The sequence below is a fragment of the Uranotaenia lowii genome, chromosome 1 (assembly GCF_029784155.1).
Source record: "Uranotaenia lowii strain MFRU-FL chromosome 1, ASM2978415v1, whole genome shotgun sequence".
NCBI classification, from domain to species: domain Eukaryota; kingdom Metazoa; phylum Arthropoda; class Insecta; order Diptera; family Culicidae; genus Uranotaenia; species Uranotaenia lowii.
In genome coordinates this window covers 77,544,303-77,566,919 of record NC_073691.1, presented here as the reverse complement: position 1 = coordinate 77,566,919, position 22,617 = coordinate 77,544,303, and the positions used below count along the sequence as shown (strand labels likewise).

The window sequence follows — 22,617 nt, the reverse complement described above, 5'->3', positions numbered from 1 at the left end:
ATAAAATCTTTTCTCTTTCCTCTCTTAGTTTGTGAACTGCACTTCATTCTTATCCTTCTGTCTAACTATAGCTATCGGTTTTTCATTTTTGGAAAATATTCTCCTCACAACTCATTCCTTTCATTGCTCTCCTACCTGTAGGTATAGATACATAGTTTAATTCGTTTGCTGATGCCGCGTTTGATTTTGTTTCTTTGTTTTTCACTAATCGTCGCTCCAAAAACCTCCGAGAAGCCACTAACAGAGGCGTTACCATCACAAGATTTCTCTTAAACACACACACATACACTCACAGTCGCACTCAGTAACAGTTTTCAACAATTGCGCCTTCATTCCGGAAACATTCCTTTGACACATACATACTCGCACGATTTCCTGTTTTTTTTTCGGTTTCATTCTTTCGCACAGCTCTTAATCTTTTTGTTTTCTCTTAATCGAAGGGGGGACTAGTATCTTTTGTTTTGCTTTTTCTCTGCTTCTCGTTTTCTTTTGTTTGTTTGTTTTATTTATTTTTTTGTCGCAACTTGTTGCTTCTCCTTCTGCTACTTTTTCTCTCGTTTTGTTCTAAGCTAAATACCTACTAACCATACTGATTGATGCGTGAATATTTTTAGCCAATGTGAAGCGCATTTTTTCTAGAGAATGCCAACCGAGGAGAATGACTTTGGGAACAGAACAAGAGAAGCCTTTTGCGAAGCGAGCGTGGAATAAGGGTGGCTTTTTGAATGGGAAAAAAATAGGCAGAGATAGATAACGCAATAACTTACACAAGCGCAGAGGCATTGGTGATTAAATTAATCGCTTGATCAAAGCATATTCGTTCTGTTTGATGATCTGGATTTTTAATTGTTAAGTATAGAAACTGGGCTAGAACAGGGAGTTTACTCCTAGAGAGAAAGAATTAGGCTTAGAAAAACTGGGGGGGGGGTTTAGGAACAGCTATTTACAGAAAACTTTTTTCGCCATCGCCGCTGACGAAGTCGGCATCCTATCAAACGTGCAAGATCTTTGGTAGAACTTCGCTCTCGATCAGCAGCTCCCGGTCCTCGATTTGATCCTGCTTCCGTCGGACCAACAGAATCACGGTCAGGACGATCAGCACGAAGGCCAGCAGGGCCACAAATACGCCCAGGATGACGATTTCTTTGGAGTTTTCGGGCAAATCGGCACTGTACATGGGCCACAGTCGATGCCGGTGATGGTTTTCCAGGCGCTGCGGTTGATTCTGGTGCCCATCGAAAGAGTTGTCCTCGTCGTCCGCTTCGATATCATCGGTGAAGGACGTGGCCTGGATGACGTCGATCTCCTCGATTACCGAGTTGATCGAGAGGGGCCTCAGGGGGGAGGCGGCGGCGGTGGTAGAAGTCGATGGTGGGGCGGTCGGTGGAGCCGTCGTCGTCGTTGTACTGGTGGTACCTTGGAGACTGACGATGATTGCTTCCGAGGTGTCGATCAGTAGCGGAGGCGATCGGATCAGTTGATCGGTTTCCTGGGAAGAAATTATGGAAAAGATCGAGAGTTGTAATATATTTGTCAATTGTCGGTGTCAATGATTTGAAACTCCGAAACGTTGTACAAACAATCCATCCAAACTTTAGTACCAGGCTTGAAAACTTGTGGTATTCGAGCAACGACGTCTTATTTGACGGAGTCAGAATAATCAAAAAACAATCTTAGCATCAGCATCTTAGCGTTTTATTTCACGGAGCAATCCCAAAACAATCTTGGAAAAATCCTTGAAAGTCTGCGCTTTAAAGCCACTTCGTCTTATTCACCGGAGCCGGAACAATAAAAGCAACCGCGCCAGCGTTGGAAATTTCTGCTCTATCAAACACTCTTATTTAACAGATAACAATCCCAAAACAATCTTGACAACAGTAAATTTATGCATTTCCAGTCACTCTCTTTCATTTAACGGAATAGTATATGTCATTTCAGTCTATTTTATCGAAATTGTGGAAATTTTTGAAAATTGTCAAAATAAAACAAATGTTTCAAAATTGCCAAAATTGTAGAATTTTTCTTATTTTAAAAATTGTCAAAATTCTCTAAATTGTCAAAATTGTCATTATTGATAAAACTTCGCAAAATTATCAATACTCCCTAAATCTTCAAAATTGATAAAACTGACAAGATTGTCATAAATGTTAAAATCGTCACCTTTTTCAAAATTGCCAATATCATAATTTTTTTTAAAAACTTCCAAAACTTTTAAATTTATCAAAATTGTCAACTTGTCAAAATTGTAAAAATTATCGAAACAAACCTACAAAAATATTAGCAGAAGACTCGAATAGCTGAATTTTAACTCATTTTCCGGAAGCTGAACAATCTCAACACTATCTTGGCAAAAACTGTCTTAACTGACTCAGCTGACTATTTATCCTACCAAGTGCGTCCTTTTGATAAGCTGGCAATCTTCCGGATTCTATTCCAGTGTTTCTTCCAAACAATAAAATATGCCTTCAAAATTCAATTTCAGGAAAGACTTCTTGGCAAAAGACTTAGATAAATTTCCTGAGTGCTTGAAAAAGTGTGAAATTACTGACTTGGGCCTTTTTCTAGTGAAAAAAATAAATAAATGTACTTTAGTATTTTAGTAGTTGTTTAGTGAAAGTATTTAGATGCAAAATAAACGAGAAACTGGTTGAAAAAACAGTAATTTATTCTTCTCACAAGGAACAAAGCAAACCAATTTTAAAATTTATGAAAATAATTCTGTGATTGTTCTTTAAAATATTTGGTTTTCTTGCATGACAAAATCAGAAATTTATTAAAAACTCATGTCAAAAATTTATAAACAGAGTTATTTGAACATTATATTTAAAAAAATTGCCTTCGGAATGAGCACAAATCAGAGTTCTAATCTAATTTTATAAATCAGAAGTTTCGATTTTGGAAAAGAGTAAAAAATTCACAAAATCTGTTGAATCATCGAGAATATCATTGAAAAAAGGGGGGTTTATTGGCGAAAATTCACCAAAGAATCTGTGAAATCGCAAAGTTAAGCACATTTCCAAATATTTCAGAAGCTTCTTTTTCCAAGCAGATTTGCCCACATTTGTTTCCCAAATTTAGGACGTTCTCAATACAAAATTCAGGTTAAATCAGGCTCGTATCCGTTTTGCTAAAGTGGTAACTTTTTTCGATCGCCACATAAAAAAGCGAAGATTTCTGCCATGTTTTTCGTCACAAACATCAATAGTTTGCACAGAAAACAGAAAAACAACCTTGACTTGAAAATCAGGGAAAAAAGGAAAGCTTATTAGGTTATCAGAATCGACCTCTGAAAATCAGACAAATCTTTAAAAATTACGAAGATTTGCAACACTGATTTCGAAAACTCTCGAAGGTTCTGGAATTTCTTTAATAACAAAAGAGAGAATAGCAGGCTCTGAACTGAGTCAAAGCAATCGAAGGATTCCCTTTTATTCAACCACGGTTGAATAAAAGCACGCAAAATAATTTAGAAACTGATACTACGGTACTTTTTTCGTAGATTTGAATTTTGGTTGCATCATATCGATTTTACGTGAATCTTTTAGTAATTCACAGTTTATCAAGGACGCCAACTACTTTGCTTCCACATAACAGACTCATGAATTTCGCATAAACTCTAAGTACCTAGATGATTTCAATTCCGTTTAGTGCATTATATTTCGTATATTAGGTAAACAATTTTTATTAGAAAATGGAATTGTCGACAGGCGTCTAATTTTGATGGCTGTTAGGATTTTAAAACCGTTGTCTCTATTGGTAAACGGAACTATTTTACTTTAATCAACCTAAGATGAATCTAAAAAAAACTCAAATCTACCTGAAAAACTTCATTGTGACACATATCGATTAACTTACATTTGACTTTTAGATACTGCACGCCCATTTAACATGTTAATGTTGTTGTTATTTAGCGCACCAGAGGTTGCCAAAAAACTTGTAAACAATGAGAAATTAGCTGTTCGTTTGACAAGGACAGAAGGGGAGGTCGTTTACCCTAATGGCGAACGTGTCTAACTTATAAGTCAGAGGTCCAAGGATCGAATCCCGCCACCCTAAAGTCCAGGTTAAGGAAATTTGGTAAGTCTTCGGACGTAAAACGAACACAAATATTACGAAATGGAATAATCTAACAAGAAACAAGTTAATTGTAAACTCTACGGAGTATAAACGGATACCGCTAGTCATGTATTGTCGCCGAACCCCCAAACCGGAGTTTTCGTCAACATCAACCACGGCGATATCACTGACGACATTGCATGTTGACCAGACATCTATCAAACATCTTCCACGTGTTGGAACCAAACAAAAGAAAGGGTTGCCGATTGCAGAGGTTGTTGGTGAATTTTTCATCTTCGCTGGTTGGCAAGGTTGCCAATCACCAGCGTGAAAACTTCGGATTTCAACTGCATTGACAATAGTCTCTGTAACTGGACTATAATAGGAGCTCGTAAACATAGCATCGGCGAGTAGAATAAGAAGAAGAAAAGACAATCTGGGAAATACCTGATACATATAAGAGGTTCTGAACGTTTTCAAACAGTCCTTCCATGTGAGCATTCTTCGAAGATTCCAGAGCCTCCAACCAGGGGTATAAAGATTGCTCGCGAATGTAAGGTATTTTCCGGTTCATATGTCAGTTATGTAAATATTAAGAACCAAGTGAATGTAATTTGTATTTCTGCTTTCAAGACCTAGGGTTCAAGGACCTTGGTCTATAGTCGTAGTTTAGTACGCTGTACGTAAGTTGTTGAAGTATTTTGTTGAAAAATGCCCAAAAATGTACAAATATCAAACAGAACCCAGATATTGATTACTGAACATTACAAACCGGGCAAAAGGTACCTTCCTTTTGCTTCATTTTAAAACTACATAGCAGTCTTGGATATAGAGCTACAGCCAATATTTGAGAGTTCATTGATGTAATCTAACAACCAGCATTAGAGCTGGAGGCGCCCTTCAGTATCTAGCAATCGAAGAGGTCAGTTGTGTACGTTTAGTCTAGTGGACCTAAATATGGTTAACTACCGAAAGAGAGTTTCGATCACCTATTTTACAGTTATATTTTATTAAATTTTATTTAAACAAATTTTATTAAAATTATTTCCTTGACTCTAACTATGACTTTATATCGATGGGCTGACGTTAAATCAATAAAGAACAATTAAACGAACTTAAAGTCTAAACGTTTGGGAGTTTCCTAAATTGATTGTCGAGATAAATGTGCATGAAAATGTTGATTTGGCTTACCTTATTCCGGCAGGTCACATGCACGTGATACTTGGTGTTCGGCCACAGCGAAAGTTCGGCTTTGGCCGTTTCCGTGAGCAGATTGCCGGTCAAGCCTCCGCCGGAAATCTCCCACGAAACCAAACATTGATGGAAGCTCTGCTGCTGACTCTGTTCGCTACTGCCGCTGCTCGAATCCTGACTCAGCGCCTGGATGATTCGGGACACCTGACTACTGTTGGCGCCGTCCCTCGCAATCCGGGACAACCGTTCGACATTTTCGCTCGCAGCCAGCGGCGACGGAACGACGACCGGGTGCTGGGGCTGGTGCTGCAGCAGCTCCTGCGGGGTGGTCCACTCGATGTCGGCCGTTACGACCGACTCGTTCCGGATCATCTGGCTCAGGCTGAGCAGGAGCCGCTGGGCCAGCTCGTTCTCCTTCCGGATCTGGTGGTTACGGTTGCACACGTCCCAGCACTCTAGAAAGAACGGGACCGGTTAGAGAACTTCTGATACGAAATGGCTTTAAGCTGAAAAAATTATAGGAAAAGTGATAAAGCTAAACCTAAAAAAAGGGACTACATTCCCCGAAATGACCAGTCATAAATGGAGCCAAACATTGTACGAAACGAAACGATTTCAACAAGAATCTGGTTCCCTTCCCTTATCGGACCGGGTATTTATTTTTATCCTATCTCTGTTCTACTGGTCGTTGTTTTGTTGTTTTTTTTTAGCTAGTCTCATTTGTTTTTATGACATCGACCTGGTAGCGTCCCTTCTACGTCGCCATTGACCGACCCGAAATTATCTTTATGTTTTATAGAAGAAAGATCCCGAATAGAACTCGATGAACCCAGTAAGGAAGAAGCCCCCGAAAAGCGAAACAAAAACAAAAGACAAAAGTGCGGTAATCATAAGCCTTAGCTGCTGGTCCTTCTTTTGCTGGCTGGCCCAAAGAAGCTAGGCTAGACGATCTAATAATAAATAACCCTCCTCGACCGTCCCTTACCGTAAAGTCCCACAGTTGAAACCATTTCTGATACCGCCTGATGCTGCTCTCGTTTTTCTTCCAAATCCCAGCAGATGACCCTCTAAGCAATGACGACGGCGGCGGCGTCATCGACACCGACTTTAACTGGAACGGCGTCAGTCCAAGAGATTTGTTTATTGGCTACCACCGAAATTATAAAATCCACTTTCACCCTATTTCTTAGTCGAGGCAACGCAACACATGCACCGGCTCCGTTTTCCGGGAATCGGGTTCGGGGTCTGGACCGAAATGACCGGTACAGGGGCAAAAAAAAAACATTCTCAAGAACGTCATCAGAAGATATCTTCTAAACACCTCATAGTTACTTGGAGTGGCAATAAATTACAACGAATGCTTCTGCCGAGTCTTTCCGACAGGGTGTTGTCGAAATCTCCGCCTAACCCAAGGGACTGAAGGAAGATTTCACTGGATCCCAGTAGAACGGATGACAGCAGCAGCTTGAGCGAAATCATGAGAAACTCGAAACAGGTGCCCGGTAATGCATGTGGGAACGGATTAGGAATGCTTGGGAAATTTTTGCATTCGGTGACATTTTGAGCTGGGCATATAGCCTCAGTCACTGATCCTGGAGCGTCACCGAAACTTCGATCCAAAAAAATGACTTTTGATAAAATTTTTTATTGTTCAGAAAATGAACTAAAACATGAAGAATTCCAGAAAAAAATGTCTAGGGTGTAATCCGATATTCGCACTGACAGTCGAGAAAAAAAGGGAGCAGCTCGACAAACCGTGTCGAACATCTATCATCAGACAATCGATATTCCAGAGGGAATATCTGTTCCCCTGCATTGATGTATTTCGATGCTCGTTCACACTTCAGTCAGTTAGTCGAGTTCGGTCAGTTTCAATTCAGGATGAGGAAATCAACGGCTAAGCCCATATGGACAGTCGTATTCCAAATCGTCATCGATATTGTTATTAATATTTTTGTCACCCAACGAAGCGAATGGAAATGTAGTGTGGCACGTGTCGTTACCAATAATGATTCGTGTGCCTCCTAGTTGAATGGGATTCACATTCGATGATACTGTTGTTGTTTCGGGTACACAAATACTTTGATCGATGGAAAAGTACTGGTCGAGTGAAAACATTTTGGGTGTGAAAGTTTGGTCCCACCCCACTTTTCAAATTCGCTGTCTTTTGGACTGTGTGCTTATAAATGTGAATTGTTACAAAACAAATCTTTATTCATGTTACAATTGACGGCGGTTTGCCACATTTTCAAACAGTTCATGGTTGTAGATTCGAAAATAGATCAACTTCATTTTAACACGGGCTTTTACTTTTTAAAAAATCCTGTTAATCCCTGTCGTCATTTTAAGGTATAAAAACAGCATCGCAGTAAAAGGAGCAGCTTTGAAGAATCCAAATTATTTGCTCATTAAGTTTAGGCGAGCTTTTGAAGCTTTTTGAAGGTATTCTCGTGTTGAAAACAGCTGATTCAGTCATTTTTGTTTTGCAACTTGATTTCAGAATAGAACAAATCATCTTATTAAAACACGAATAACGTACAGAGGTCGTCAAAAATTTGACCATTGTTATAGGCCAGAACTATTGAAACCTCTCGAAAACCTCTCAAAATAACTCAAGCTCATCATTTTTTTTTTGCTCGTCAAAAGTCGATCACTTGAATATTCCTTTAAAGAGCTTTTATACTACTCATAATTGTCGTGATATAAAATAAAACAGAGTAAAATTTATATCCGAAACTGATAATACAACCACATTTATTCTCGTCAAGTCATGTAAAAAAGGTCAGGTTACAATAGTGATTGATATATGCATGGATTATCCATCCGTCTTATTGGCAACACTTTCCTAATGATTTCCAATCCGTTCGACTGGCAACAACAACACTACGAATCCACTCTTCGTCGATTCTACAACAATAACGAATTGACGTTCTCTCTCACTAGCGACTGGGGGAGGAAGACTGAATAAAAAAAAAAAAAAAAATTCAAATGTCAAATTTCTCTCATCAATCTACCGAACAGTGCGAAGGTTCAAAATTGTACTTACTTATTTATTGATTTTTAATAAAACTTGTTTGATGCTGAAAAGCACTTGTTTTGCATAAAACAATGATTTAATTAGGTTTTGTTTTGCTCTGGCAAATTATTGCATAATCAGGCGTATTGAGTCACTCAAATTTCGACAAAGTTTTGAAGCTGATAAATAAAAATGGTTTGACTAATGGTTGTTCTAAAAATATAGCTAAATCTAAATTTAGCATCTAAACAACTGAGTTACATGACTCGCTACACGAAAGTGATCATCTAAAGTTAAAATTTGAACGATTACTAATCTTTTAAACAATTGCTGGCTTTACAGCAACAGTAAAAAAACGATACAGAAAACGATACAGCAAATTTCAGTCTTCCTCCCCCAGACTAGCGACTCTCTTTTATTGTTTACATTTGCCACCAGAGATGCCAATGTGCTTGATTTTTCAGGATTTGCCTGATTTTTTGAGGCCCAGTATAACATTCTGATAAGCCATTAGATTTTCCTGACTTTTGAAATAAGCCTGGTTTTGCCTGATGTTTGCGAATATGATGAAAAATAGGAAGTAAGGAACTGCATAAGATATCAGTACTGAAGTAAAATTGTGATCGACGACCAAAAAAGGTCATCGATGTGAGTGAACTTTCCGTAACTTTTATGTACTCTGATTTTTATTTCACCAGTCTCTGATTTTCCAAAAAAAAAGTTGGCAACCCTGTTTGTCACGCATTTTGTCAGTCCGGATCAATCACCGTGGAGTAAACATAATCGAGGATCGACCGTCGTGAGTGCGTTTCAACAATAATCATCAGTCCTGTTAAAAAATCTTCACATAACTGTCATTTTGTATGCAACATTTTCCCTTCTAAATGCATAGTATGATTAAAAGTAATTTAAAATTCAGAGTCCGTTCAATACATATATATTCCTAAGGATTCTATAATCCCAAATTTGAAGTAGCCATCATTACAATCATGCTCTTGATAACGTTCAAAAATCTTTTTTTTTTTTGCTTTCCAAAGTTAAAGCACTGGCTATACTGACTGGACACTCGATTTCGATTTTTGGATAATTTTACCAACAGTACGCAATATCGATTCCAGAGTGCGCATCGATCGATTTGAAGAAATGCTATCCCAGTTAGAAAGTTTCCCAAAACTTTCGAAAAAAAAAATAGGCAATTCAGACGATAAAATCGGGCTAAACAGGAACATTTTTCCTACAGGTATCGGAAAAATGGTAGGTTCGCCACCTGCCGTCGGTATTGCGAACCTGCTAAATTTGACGATAAAAATTAGCCAGAAAATTATCGAATTTTTGTTCTAAGTGTCCTGTCAGTATGATCAGTGGTTAAAGTAGATCAGTGCATTCAAAGTTAGTTCTGAAATTTCGCTGAGTTAAGGTAAGATAAAAATTTAAACGAAGATAACTTTGCGAGGAAAGGACAAAATGTGTTGAGACCTCATGCAAAACGTGTAATTCGATAAATGATTTGAATATCTTTTTTGAGTGGAGGAATGAATCCAAATAAATTTGGATTGAGAAAACGAACCTTTTTTGATCCGGAATCCGTCTAGAAACGGTCTGGGATCTGACCTATTTTAGTCTGGAATCGGACCAAATTCGGTCTGGAAATCCAGACTAATTGTTTTGACAGTTTATTTTTGGCATCGCGATGCGTCATCAGGAAACTTGTGTCACCTGAGCACTGAATTGGTCCGAATTTGGTCGGTTTTCAAGTCTGTTTTCGGACCGATTCAAGGGTTGAACGATCCAAAACCCGACCGATTTTGGTCCGATTTTTTTATCCGGGCAGTCTTGTGCCACAAGGGAGTCACTGCGGACAACCACTGTTTAATACGTTCGTCGCCATGGGACCCATATTCGAGTAACGGATGTATTTCCCGGGGAGAGGGGCGTCACATTAAAAACGTGTGACTATCTCACTCAAGTTAGCCGCTTAGTTTCCCCACGCGTTTTAAATCTTATAGTTCTCTCTCTTTACTTTCCTGCTCCAAGAAATGGGCTTGGCCACAAACGTGTTAAAAAGTATACAACTTTAAGAAAATTTGCGTAGATGTTTCAACAAGGTATCTGCACTCGCTCCCGGATCGGATAGCTTCTTTCAAACAGAACGATTTCTGATTTTTCAATCAGCGTCATCAGAATCATAGCAACCCTGATTTGTTATGTCACTTCTTAATTTTTTTTAAGCTGGCGGCCCCACATTCGGAAAGCGGCTTCCATTTGAAAACCTTTTTTGGTAAGTTTTTTTAGAAATATTTTTACCGTATTTAAAAAAAAAAAAAACAAGCTTTGATTTCAGGTCATCTGCTCTAACCTGTGGAGTGCCTTGGCTCTCGATAGCAGCTGCTTGATCGGACGTCAGCGTTAGGACGGGCGGATCGTTCGAAAAATCCTAGGATTAACCCTTTCAAAATTGTTTCTATTTTCACTGCAGCAAAATTAAATTTAAAATTGGCACCCACCCACACACAGCCCAATTTTTGTCCGAAACCAAGACAATAATGTCTGAAATTAGACCAAATTTGGCGTGGAAACAAACTGATTGTTTTGACAGGACCTTCCGCAAAACTTGCCGTCGACAGGAAAGCTGGGTGAATCGGTCCGGATTAGGTCCATTTCCTGGTCTGTTTTTGGACCGTTTCAAGGGTTGAACGAGCCAAATCCCGATCGATTTTTGTCCGATTTTTCGATCTGCGCTTAGGTAGGACTCACTTGGCTATTGAACGCGCTCAAAACCCCGGTATACTCCAATTTTACTCCGATTAGCTGTCATTCTTATGGAAATTTGTGTATGACTAACAGCAAGCTTTATTCTTTTTAGCAGGTCGAAGCTCAATATGACACTCTAGGCACGTTCTTACGTTCTTACTCATATGAGTGAGCAACTAGGGTATATATCAGGTGATCCTATTTGTCAAATTTCAGAATCAGCCATGTTGATTGCTTCATTGCGTTTGTTTACCTTTAATTCATAGAACAGCTGAGACTTAAGCTTGCCTGTTAATTTTAGCACTCTGCTAGTTTGTGAACAAACGCCACATTTCACCGCGCTCTCTTCGCCTACTTACTGTAAAAGGAAGAAAACCTAGTACCTTGATGACCTTGCATATGAGTTCATCGTAATCTATCGCTAATGCAATAAATCTCTCTCATATCCATGCACTGCAAAGGTATTGACTTTGTGGTTTATCACAATAGTGAAGTAAATTCCAGAGCCTCTAAAGCTGTAGAGCCAGTTTCTGCTAAGTTTAAGTAAGAAGTGTAATACAAAGCATTCCAGCAGCCTTTTCAATCGAAACGAGACGCCTGGCTCAAATATAGGTTATGTTCATCCCGCGCTATCTTATTATCCAACTCCGAACTAACTGCAGAACGCCAATAATGTGGCACAACGATAAGAAAATACACATCTCTAACGCTCTATTTCCTTCTTTCAGACCCTGTCTGTCTGTCTGTCTCACAGATTCGCCATTGTTGTAAATACTCACAGCGCACAGCACAACAACGCAGGCAGCAGGACCAGATTAAATGAACCGTGCCTGGTTTTGCCCGGAGGCTATTTCCGCCCTGTTTCTCGCACTCACTACTTCTCTCTCTCTTGCGTCAGACTCCCGATTTGGCGAACCATCGAAAAAAATAATCTGACGACTGACTACGACACGGCATCAGTGCGTGTCGCCATTAAAAGTACAAAAATATGGCCGTAGGGCTCCTCGTTTTCTCTATTCCAGCAACGAGCAGCCGGTTCGTTGGCCGGGAACAAATGTACCGACACGAATCGACGACGACTACCGCCGGATGGCGACAACTTTGTAGGTGATGGCTGGCTACCGTGCGACCTTTATCGCACAGATCCATCATCGTCATCAGTACAGAGCGTTTTGAAGTGAAAATTTACCGGGCTGAAGAAAACATTGTAAAATGTTCCTCTCGGAGATCCGATGATGGTTTGTTGGCTGTGCGGATCCGGAAATCCAACCGTCACTGGACAAGCAACAAACGTTTGATTGCCGGCTTGAGTCCTTTCGAAAACGGGAGGAGTAATTGTTGAATCCTTTTAGAACCCCAGTCCCCAACAGAAAGAGAGGGAGAAAGTGGAAAAAAATCTAACCTTCCATTGAAGCAAGAAAACACCTTTGCCTATTGTGTTTTTCGGTTTCAGGATCAAATTGACGACGGCGACGACCATTCGGATGGTTGTCAACAATCTGTTGGAACAAAATTGACCCCAACTAAGTGGTTCTCCGGTATGTGTCAATGCAGAGAATCTGAACCTGTCGTTGATTGCTTAAGGTCTCGACAGCTATTAGGAATGTTATTGTTCGATCAAATTTAGAAAGAAACTCACTTAGAGTGTTATGACGATGAAGCGCTAAAAATTTCCTTTTTACCTCCACAACATTCAATAGATTTTTTGAGATTTTGACTCATGAATCGACACATTTTGACATATGAATAGATTCAGATTAGTGTGTAGTTTTGGTTAAAATTCACTCATAATCTAAATTACATGGTTTGCAGTTGTAGTACTTCCTAAATTAGAAAAAAAAGCATTAAAAATTCCAATTTCCACTGCCAAAACATAATTTCCCCAAACACGAATCTCCACCCGAAAAGTGTCCAAACCGGAAAAAGGGGAGTACGAACAAGTGTGTTGAAACCAGAACACCAGAGCTTATCGCTAACCGGAATCTGGGTTTTCCGCAGCTGCTGCTGACTGCCGCAAATTTTCCACCCAAACTCATTCATTTTCGGCACCGAAAGACAAAAAAAGGACTAGAATGAGAGAAAAAGAGGCAGAGAACACACATTGAAAGTGAGAATGTCCCAGTAGTGTCCACCCACGAAAAATCACTTTTGGCAAACGTCGGTTCCGGAAAACGGTCGTCCACTTATCACTTTCAATAATCGTTTCTCTTGCTTTCCGGAACCCACCCGTTCTCTCCTATTTCGACTCTTACAGGGACATCAGGACCGGGGTCGATGTAAATGTCGAGGATAGTTTCAATTAAAGTGACCACACGGACATGTTCAAGGGATGCCGGTTCCGGATTTTATCCTTTTCCCCCCAAAAAAAACCCTCAGTCTAGCCTCATTGGAGGCGACAGTTGTCCTTAACTAAAACGTGTTGACAAAAAGGAAGAAGGACACAAAATTACGACCGACCATACCACCGAGAGACATTCGGGATTGGAATGAACCACGAGAAAGGACAAATAGTATAGTTCGTTTCCGGGGGTGGCTGCGGGAGGCTTCCGAAACGCATGTTGGGTTTGTATCGGATACACTCATATGGCGAGAAAAAATGAAGTGGATTCGCATGCCCAATCGAATCGGATTGCTTCACGAAAAGTCGAGTAGAAAAAAAAGAAATTCTGTTAATCTTTTCTGAAAATCAAACATTGAATCGCAGCTTAGAAAAACGCTGTCAAAATTTTCTTACTGGGTATTTTCTGTTAAAAAAAATGGGTAGAAGTAGTTTAGTGTGTATTGTTTACATTGTATTTTGATTGCTGTCAGTTTTTCGAAAATTGTGAAAAATGGTGTTGTTCCAGGAGCAACGTCGCCACTAGATTTTGTTTGAGTATCTGGGAAATTCGTGTGTGATTAAACATTACTACGAAAAACTGAGCATTGATTGGAAGGCGAAATGCGGTCAGAATGGATGCTCTATTGATGATCAGGGGTCATAAAGTTAGATCTGTGTAAAATAAATCTATAAGAGAATCAAGGACTTCTAAATGTAAAGGTGAACTTCCGGCAGATTCTCGGGCTTCTGCTCTTCACACCCAAGTACAAGTTTGATGTTCCGGAGAAAGTGGGGAAGCAGACGATTCCTAGAAATGCATAAGTTGGCAAGCGACTACCGGGACTTTAAACGGAGAGGTTCACCTCAACGAGTGTTAACAGAAGCGTTTTTTGAAGAAACACGAAAGCCTTACGATCTTCTGGTTGGAATTAGCTTAGCTTAACTTTTCAATGAATGATCTTTAGTGGTAGTTTGATGTTTAAAAAGGCTTAGACCGTATAGGATACATTTTACAGATTTTTTGTGATGTGTTTGATGAAAGCCTCCCTCTATCGTCATCATATAAAAATTTTTGTAATATATTTTTACGAAAAAAAACAGTGCCCAATTCCCTAGTTTCGATCTCACAGTGTCCCTGTTTATTCCTAAACAAAAGTGCATCCCAACCCCACATTTATCGGTTTCGATTCGTTCCGTTCCGTTCCGAGGTTTTTGCGGATGGTTCATTTCTGGCGAAGGTCATTTCGGGCCGGAAATAAGTTTTCCAGTTATACAGCTCTGTCGTTCGAAGGCAGTGAACTAAATAGAGAGAAACACACAAGCACAGGAAAAACCGGAAACCTAGCCAGGATACCGTGGAGATATAACTTACCATAGCGCATTCCCGCTGCTGGGTGCACAGGATGTCCTTTATGGACCGCTGGAATGAAGAGAAAAGCAGAGAAAGGAAAAGCAAACGATTAGTTTATTTATATTCATTCGGAATTCTTTCTGGGTGTACGGTATACGGTGAGGTACAACAACGTTGTTGCAAGGATTTTATGGCTCGTCGTCGTTCTGAGGAGGTATTTTTAGAAGTGATTTTTTCTGTGCTGTTTTGCTGTTTTGTTTTGCAATATGATACCCGAGAAAGTCGAGGAAAGCTGCTGCAGCTAGCCGCTCACTCGAATGTGCCGTCCGGAAATATTTGTTTTTACACGTGTACGGTTCTTCAAAATGAAAGGTTTACGTAACAGTTGGATATTGGTTCAGCTGCCGAGTAGTTTGAATTATGACATCTTATATTTAAGATGGATAAATCGATTATAGCTAACGACATTTTCACAACTTCCTTCAGCTCGAGTCACTTTCAGACTAAAAACGTCAATTTAACAACAAAATCTGCAATTTTACACAAACTTCAATGAAAATAAGAACAAAATGAAAATATGACTTCCATTTTTTTCTAAACATCTAACTCTCGTTGATATTGCCAAACAATAGTAAGCCATGAAATACCCTGTTAGAAAAATTGCATTTTTTTTGTTTTTGTCCTCTAAAAGCCATCATGGAACGACAAAACCGATCAAGAAACTGTCACTGTTCGCCATGGAAATTAAAACGCAGTTGTTCGATTTGATTGATTCGGTCGTTCCCCTGTACGTGGACACGTGGATTGCTACCGGCATTCGGAAACATCCAAAGCACGCAGCCTCCAGGCGATGTCAACTCGCACCGACTGACTGACTGACTGACTAATTCATATTCTGGGCATACCGAATTTTCCGGGGTTTTCGGTGGTTCCGAAAAAAGGAATCCATCTTTCTTCCTGAATAAACCACCCACACGCAAGGGGTTGTGGGGATTAACGACTGCCGATGATGAATCACATTTGTTCCGTGACGAGGACGTGAGTGCCGTCACCGTCGTGTGGCCATTGCAAGCCCCAAAAGCCTTTCCCAGGGCATCGTCATAGTCTGCAGGTAAACAAGGGTTGTTGCCGGGCAGCTTAACCCCATTCAGTTCACATTTTATTCGGAATATTTTCTGCTACTCCTCCGGTAGATGGCAGCGGAATACGGAAAACGTGCCCGGAATCAAAAGTGTGCTTAGGATGGCGTCGGCGAATCTTCCTCGCTCTCATCCGCTTCCTTGAAGAAGAGTTTGACGATTCGTCGAGCAATACAAAGATTATTAAAACGAATTTTCTCCGGTTGTAGTTGTCGGAATGTGTGCCCGCTTTTGGTCTAGTTCCGGATGATGATAACCGCGATTTGCCGCCGCGTAGAGGTAGAACTGTCAATCATGAGCGAAATGATTCGCCGTCAACAGAGCCCCTTTACGAAATTACGTATGGGTTTGGGCCCGGGTAAACATCGGAAACGTGGTTGGAATTTGGAAACGAGTGGGTCTTCTCGGTACTTTCTCCGATCCTCCGTTGATCTGAATGGAAGGACATGTCTTCGGGCCAGACCAAATAATATATGGCTGCTCATCGCATGATTGCTGCTATTACTTCTTCTGCCGTCTGAGTAGATGTTGATTGCCGATAATCAGAAAAATGAAGAGCACATCCTCAACACGGGTTGATGAAGTTCATCCGAAGATAATATCGTTAAAAACCGTAGTGTTAGTGCCTTTTGAAACATTCAGCGAGCAATTCAAATAAGTCTGACTATTGGATCAATTACAGTGTACCAAAATAGGTGTATTACCCAGATCGGTAGCGGTTGTTCCATCGGACCGATTATTGTCAAAAATAAAAGTTGTCATTACGATTTGGTTCGGTTTGAGGTCGAAATCGGTCAGTTTTTCTTGGCGGAGCTTGCGTCGTCCGAAAAGGCGTTTCATTTTCGCACGACTTCGAACGGATTTTCATCCTTTTTTCCGGTCTGGATATTAAAACTAAGAAACTGGCAAAAAATGCCCGCAAGTTTGGTAAACAGATGAAATTTTTGATCGATTTTACTGATTGGGCAACCCAGCCATGAAAAAATAACTCGAAATGAAACTGCTCGAATGAAAACGGATTAAACTAAGCTCGGATTCAGCCTCGTTAATCTACATTAATTCTATTGATCGAAAGTGTGAAGTTCTGATTCATAAACCAAAAGCTGCTGAGAAAAACTTTGCTTCATGTTCAAACATACTTGGAATATTGATCAAAGTTACGAACTGAGTCATGATATTTTTTAATTAGAAAAATACTATTTCAATAATATATTTTCCTAAACTAAACTCTCAAGGGCTTTAACTTAAGTCGAGTTCAATTTTATTTCGGTTAAAATTCCGCTTTATAAACAAACCAAACTTTCAAGCAGCTTTTAAAATGTTGGAAATTTTAATGACCTTTCAAATTGAACGAGAAGCACAAATAGAAACAATGGTTGATGAAAAAATTGAACCAGAGCTTTTACAGAATTTTATTCAGAATTTACTGTGAAATTACCTGATTTTATAAATTTAAGTTTGAAGCATTGAAAACCGTTGTCTGAATTCAACACCCACTTAAATCCTATTATCTAGGAAACGTGAGGATAGTTTTGAGTCATTCATTCACGCAAGTTGCGCAGAAGATTCAAATAAATTGGCTCATGATGCGCGTCCAAGATTTTCGGTCCAATTCAAAGAAAACGTTCGTGATCAGCAGTTTTAAGCGGGTTTAAACTTACATAGCGGGTATATTTTGAGTCTTTAGAAATAAAATTTTAGACCACAATTTGATCTAACGATCCGACGAAAATTTGACCGATTCCAGGCCGTTTTTCCGTACTGTGATCTTGTCCCGAAAACTTGACAAAACCCCAGTACGAAAAGACGGCCAGGAATCAGTCTATTTTTGTTCGGATCATTAAATTAAACTGTGGTCCAAAACTTCATTTTTGAAGACTCAAAATATACCAGTGTGTCCGTTTTTGTTGGATTTTCGCCCTGCTTCTATTGGTTACTTGGATAGTACTGATTTCTTATCGTGGTACCCCTATCGGAATTTCATCACATTTTGCGTGCGGTAATCCCGATAGAAAATCAGTACTGCAAGTAGGCCGAAAATTCGACGAAAACGGACTTAAATTTTCCGCGTATTTATGCGTATCTTAGTGCCCATTGGTTAACAGAAAGGTTCAATAAGAGAAGAAATCTATAGGTTATGATGACCATTGAACGAAAATGAAAAAAATGAAAGCACTCCTAAAGGCTTTCACTGAGGTCTAGCTCAGTTTTGTTTCAGTTCAAATTCCGCTTGATAAACAAACAAAACGTTCCAGCAGCTTTTAAAATGTAGGAAATTTTATTGACTTTTCATGTTGAATGAGAAGCACAAATGAAAACAATTATTATTATGATTATAATTAATTTGAGACCTTTTAACCACCCGGGTCATTCGGGGCTATGAGTCAAATGAAAACAATGGTTCATAAAAAAAAAATGGACAAAAGTTTTTACAGAATTTTAGTCAGAATTTACTGTGAAATTACTGTGAAAGTGTCCATCCATCGCGTTGTGCATCCAAAATTGCTGGTCAAATTCGAAGAAAATCTTCCTCCATTATGGTTTTGACTATTTGTTTGCGATCAGCAGTTTTAAGTGACCGAGCCTTCCAAAATAAACTCATATAACGGGTATATTTTGAGTTTTCAAAATTGAAGTTTTGGGCCTCAATTTAATCTAATGATCCGACGAAGATCTGACCGATTTCAGGCCGCTTTTCCGTACTGGGATCTTGTCAAGTTTCCAGGACAAGATCCCAGTACGGAAGATTTTCCGCCTGGAATCGGTCAAATTTTCGTCGGATCATTAGATTAAATTGTGGCCCAAAACTCATTTTTAAAGACTCAAAATATATCCGTTAGTTCGTTCTGTCAGATTTTTTGCCTACTTCTAGTACTGATTTTCTTTCGTGATAACCGCTCGCAAAATGTGATGAAATTCCGATAGGGAAGTCCCTATCGGAACTCCATTACATTTTGCGTACGGTAATCGATAGGAAATCAGTACTAAAATTAGGTCGAAAATCAGCCGTTGTGTTCTCTTATGCGTTTCTTTGCCCATATTTTAAAAGAAAGGTTCAATAAGAGATGAAATCTGTATGTTATGATAACCATTGGACGAAACTTTACCACCAAATTCCGACACTTTCAAAGGTCCCCGATCCAATAGGAAGATGTTGAAATTGCACATCCCCCCGCAATCCGCCCAACGCCAATCAAACTGTAATTACGTCTGGGAGGAGGCGGAGCGAGCAACCATAACATTTAGGTCGAGCGATCCCGGCTGCAAAATCCCGGTCACTCAAATGAACCGTGTGCATACATACGGCGACCATATGCAGTTGGTCTGTATCCGGATGATGGCACCGGACCAAGGAAACCATTCGTCAGACAAATTCCTCGGCCATCGGCTGTGACTGCGTCGGTGAAACCAAAGTGCACAGCTCAATCTGCATCCCGCCGCCTCTACCCAGTGGTTCGATTACCGAAGCATCGCTTCCCCCGGCTCCGGTTTCGGGCTCCGAGAAAAACCACAATTGAAAATATCACCATCCCAACTTTAGTCCGACCTCGACACACCGAACTGGATGAATGATTCGAATTTACGGTTCCGGATAGAGGAAGCCTTTTGGGGGGAAGGGACAGGTAAACTTTGTGGTCAAAACGGTGACGTTGGCCATTTGTACCGATCGATCCGGACAAATTCGTACACTCTGTTACCACTAATTAATTGAAGTAATTGAAAGCGTCCATAGCAGAGCAGAGAAAGAGTGAGCATCTACCTTCCTATCGCTTCTTTTAGTCGGTTCCGGAGGCTATACAACATAGTAAAATCAACTTGTTCCGGATAGTTCCGACCGGTTGCTACAGGATTCAACCAAGAGAGAGAAAGACGGAGGTGAAAGTTTTTCCACCGCCTCGTGTTTCCGGTTTGTCCCGGATCCAAAGTTCTACGCGTTCTACGATTACCGGAGGAGAATGGGAGCCGTTTCTAGATGAATAATTGAAACTGACGTGTCGGGCTCCAAGACATTCAACTCCAGCTTGGTCTGGATGGAAGCAACTGAGTCGGCCGCCTGTGAGAAACTGCTCTCATTCTTCTTCGTCTTTCAGCTGTTTTGGTATTGTGCCACACCGCATCGGTTCGATAACCGCAAAACCCGGGCGAATTCCTTAGGAAAAGCACTTGCAAATGGCTTCATACAGATGAAAACCGCATTTCCATGAACGTTGCCACCGCCGAGCTTCCAGGCCGGAGACATCCTCCAACAGTTCGCTCGACTTCCAAAGAACTTTCACGAAGAACTCCAGCGACTCTCGAAAGCACGTGCTAGCCGCAGCGCGGCAACTTTGCATAACTACACGCATCACGTTTCTCGACTGGTTTTTTCCGGCGGTAGCAGCACGAAATATGAAAATTGAACAATGGATTCCGGTCCGATCGACCGACCGACAGATTTTGCCACCAGATGGCGGTGCATACGTGATGTGTGTGCGTGTGTGCGGTTTCGACGCATTTCCAAAGCAATTTGTGGTTAAACAATAACATAACTTCCAAACAACTTTTCCGCACATCGGCCACGCCTCTCTACTTGGCTGACAGTTGTTGTACGGTGACCTGCAGAAGAAGAGAAAAAAAATAAACAAACGAGCGGAACGACGACCCCCGGGAGCCCCAATCAAACGGATCATTTCGCCTAATGAGGATGCAAAATATTGAGATAAATTACAGCCGAACGATATCTGTCCAGGCAGCAGCATCCATCGCTAGAGGCCGAATCACTGAATCACAGCTCCGCCAAGCGTCAAGCACCAAGAGAGTGACATTGCAGAAAAGAACGACGGACGCAAACAGACAACAGTCGGTAGGTATCGGGACCGTTGCTTCGGACGTGAAATTATGCGAGTCACGCTCCGTCTGAAGTTAATAAAAATGATTTATGTCAGACAGGCAGCATCCGTTTGCAAGGAGTCCGTCCAGCTTCTTCCACGGAAGGAGAAGATGTCCGTGCTTCCTCTTTTCATTCATTCAGGAAAATAATCCGATGTATTCCTGCTCTCTTCAGGGTTTCCAGGTCCAGAGTCCTCTTTAAAAGATTTTTCCGTTCCGAACGCAACGTTAAATCCGGCAGCTGAAAGCAGATGACACAGAATCTTCTTACCAAGCGCGACCTCTCCTATATTTGTTCCTGTCTTCAATCCGTGATCCAGTGAAAAGAAAAGGTGAAACTAATTTAATCTTCCAGCAACCACGCTTTTGCTAAACTGTCATTTTAGCGTGAAATTGACGAATTCGCCATTTTCATGTGTGTGCACAACCCAGTTGATTTGAATTTTTCCATTCATTGAACTTGAACACTGCACCAACTGGTTGGTGAATTCATTTTCCACAAATTAAAACTTTTGTGTCGTTTCGTTTTGTCATCAAAGCAATCCGTCAAATTTGTAGAGGAACGAACGTGCAAAACAAAACCCGGAGAGAAAAAAAACTTTCCTACACAAAACTACACACGTGACGAATGCATAAGGAAAGAAACTTTATTACCGGTTTTCTCTCTTTCTGATCCATGTTTGACCTTCCACACAAAGATTGTCGTCGGCTGAATTTGAGCCGACGGACAAGCGACAATCAAAGCATGTCATGGATGCATGCATGCATGCGAAATACACAACGGAAAAAAGACCCGTCGAAGATGGAATTTGGCATTCGTGTGACAATGTTATTTTCGGCATTTTTGTTCTGAGCTGCTTTCGTTTGGTTGCTTTGATTGTGTTTCCACAAAATGTATCATCTTTCAACAAAAAGAAGCGTTTTGCATATTGGACGTTGTCTTTACAGGTACAAGTTCCCTAGGCATTAAATTGCAAAATTGGTTCTCTGTCTTTTTTGACAAACATTAATCTCTGAAATACATTAATAAAATACAATACAATCCGGGGCCACCTGAGCGATTAACTTAAGCTTCGGGAGAGTCCCTAAAACGGTTTTAATTTGACCAAAATCCAAACGATCGGCTCCGCAATAAGAAAAAAAAATCAAAAAATCATCAAAAATCCCCATGGAATCTTATTCAGTTCATTTACGACTAAAAAATCCAAGTCCCCCCACTCGGCCATACCCGATGAACATTTGGTCCTTCGAGCCGGATTTATTACATTTAGAGCAAGTTCACTGGTGTTGGGAAAGCGGTAGAAATTTGGACACTTATGTAGCACATTTTGAAAATTTTGCCATGCAAAAATGTTTTCAAGATCTTTGGGCGTTGTTTTTTTACAGTACTGTTTCTATTTTAGCCGTATGTGATCGGCTCCGCAATAGATTCCAACAATCGAAAGAATCGAATAAAAAATCAAAACTTCAATAAAAATCCCTATCGAATCTTATTCAGTTCATTCACGACTAAGAAATTCAAATCTCCCCACTCGGTCATACCCGATGAACATTTGGTCCTTCGAGCCGGATTCATTTCATTTACCGATCACATTCTAGTGAAATTTGGAAAACTTAATTCATGAACTCAAAATGCTTTCATATCCGTGCAAATTCAATCAGGAAACGGTGATTTCTGCATTTTTATCAATAAAAAATGAGTTTTGACCCTGTTCAACCTCAAGACTGGTCAGAAACTCAATTAACTCGAAAAGAAAACAGTTCATAAGAGTCAGTAGTCTCGAAGCTTATAAAGACTGCGGCAGCAAAGGAATGGTGCACGCTTATCAGTGCGTACTACTTTTGGACCGTGGCGTCGATCATCCGCAATAATGGAAGAGAGCGCGCACTCGATCAACCAATCGTATACAAGGCTAATAGG

The 22,617-nt window shown here is 40.3% G+C and overlaps 1 protein-coding gene across 1 annotated transcript in view; it reads right to left on the bottom strand.

The window, feature by feature from the left end:
- Nucleotides 1-500: 500 nt before the first annotated feature.
- LOC129761057 (uncharacterized) overlaps nt 501-22,617 on the bottom strand; it is a 42,335-nt gene continuing 20,218 nt past the window's right edge. The window contains exons 2-5 of the mRNA XM_055758760.1: nt 15,594-15,793; nt 14,710-14,757; nt 5,248-5,703; nt 501-1,489 (exon numbers count right to left, since the gene is read on the bottom strand). Of these exons, the coding sequence (XP_055614735.1) occupies nt 992-1,489; nt 5,248-5,703; nt 14,710-14,757; nt 15,594-15,793 (1,202 nt within the window). The 3' untranslated portion in view covers nt 501-991. The remainder of the gene's footprint in view (nt 1,490-5,247; nt 5,704-14,709; nt 14,758-15,593; nt 15,794-22,617) is intronic.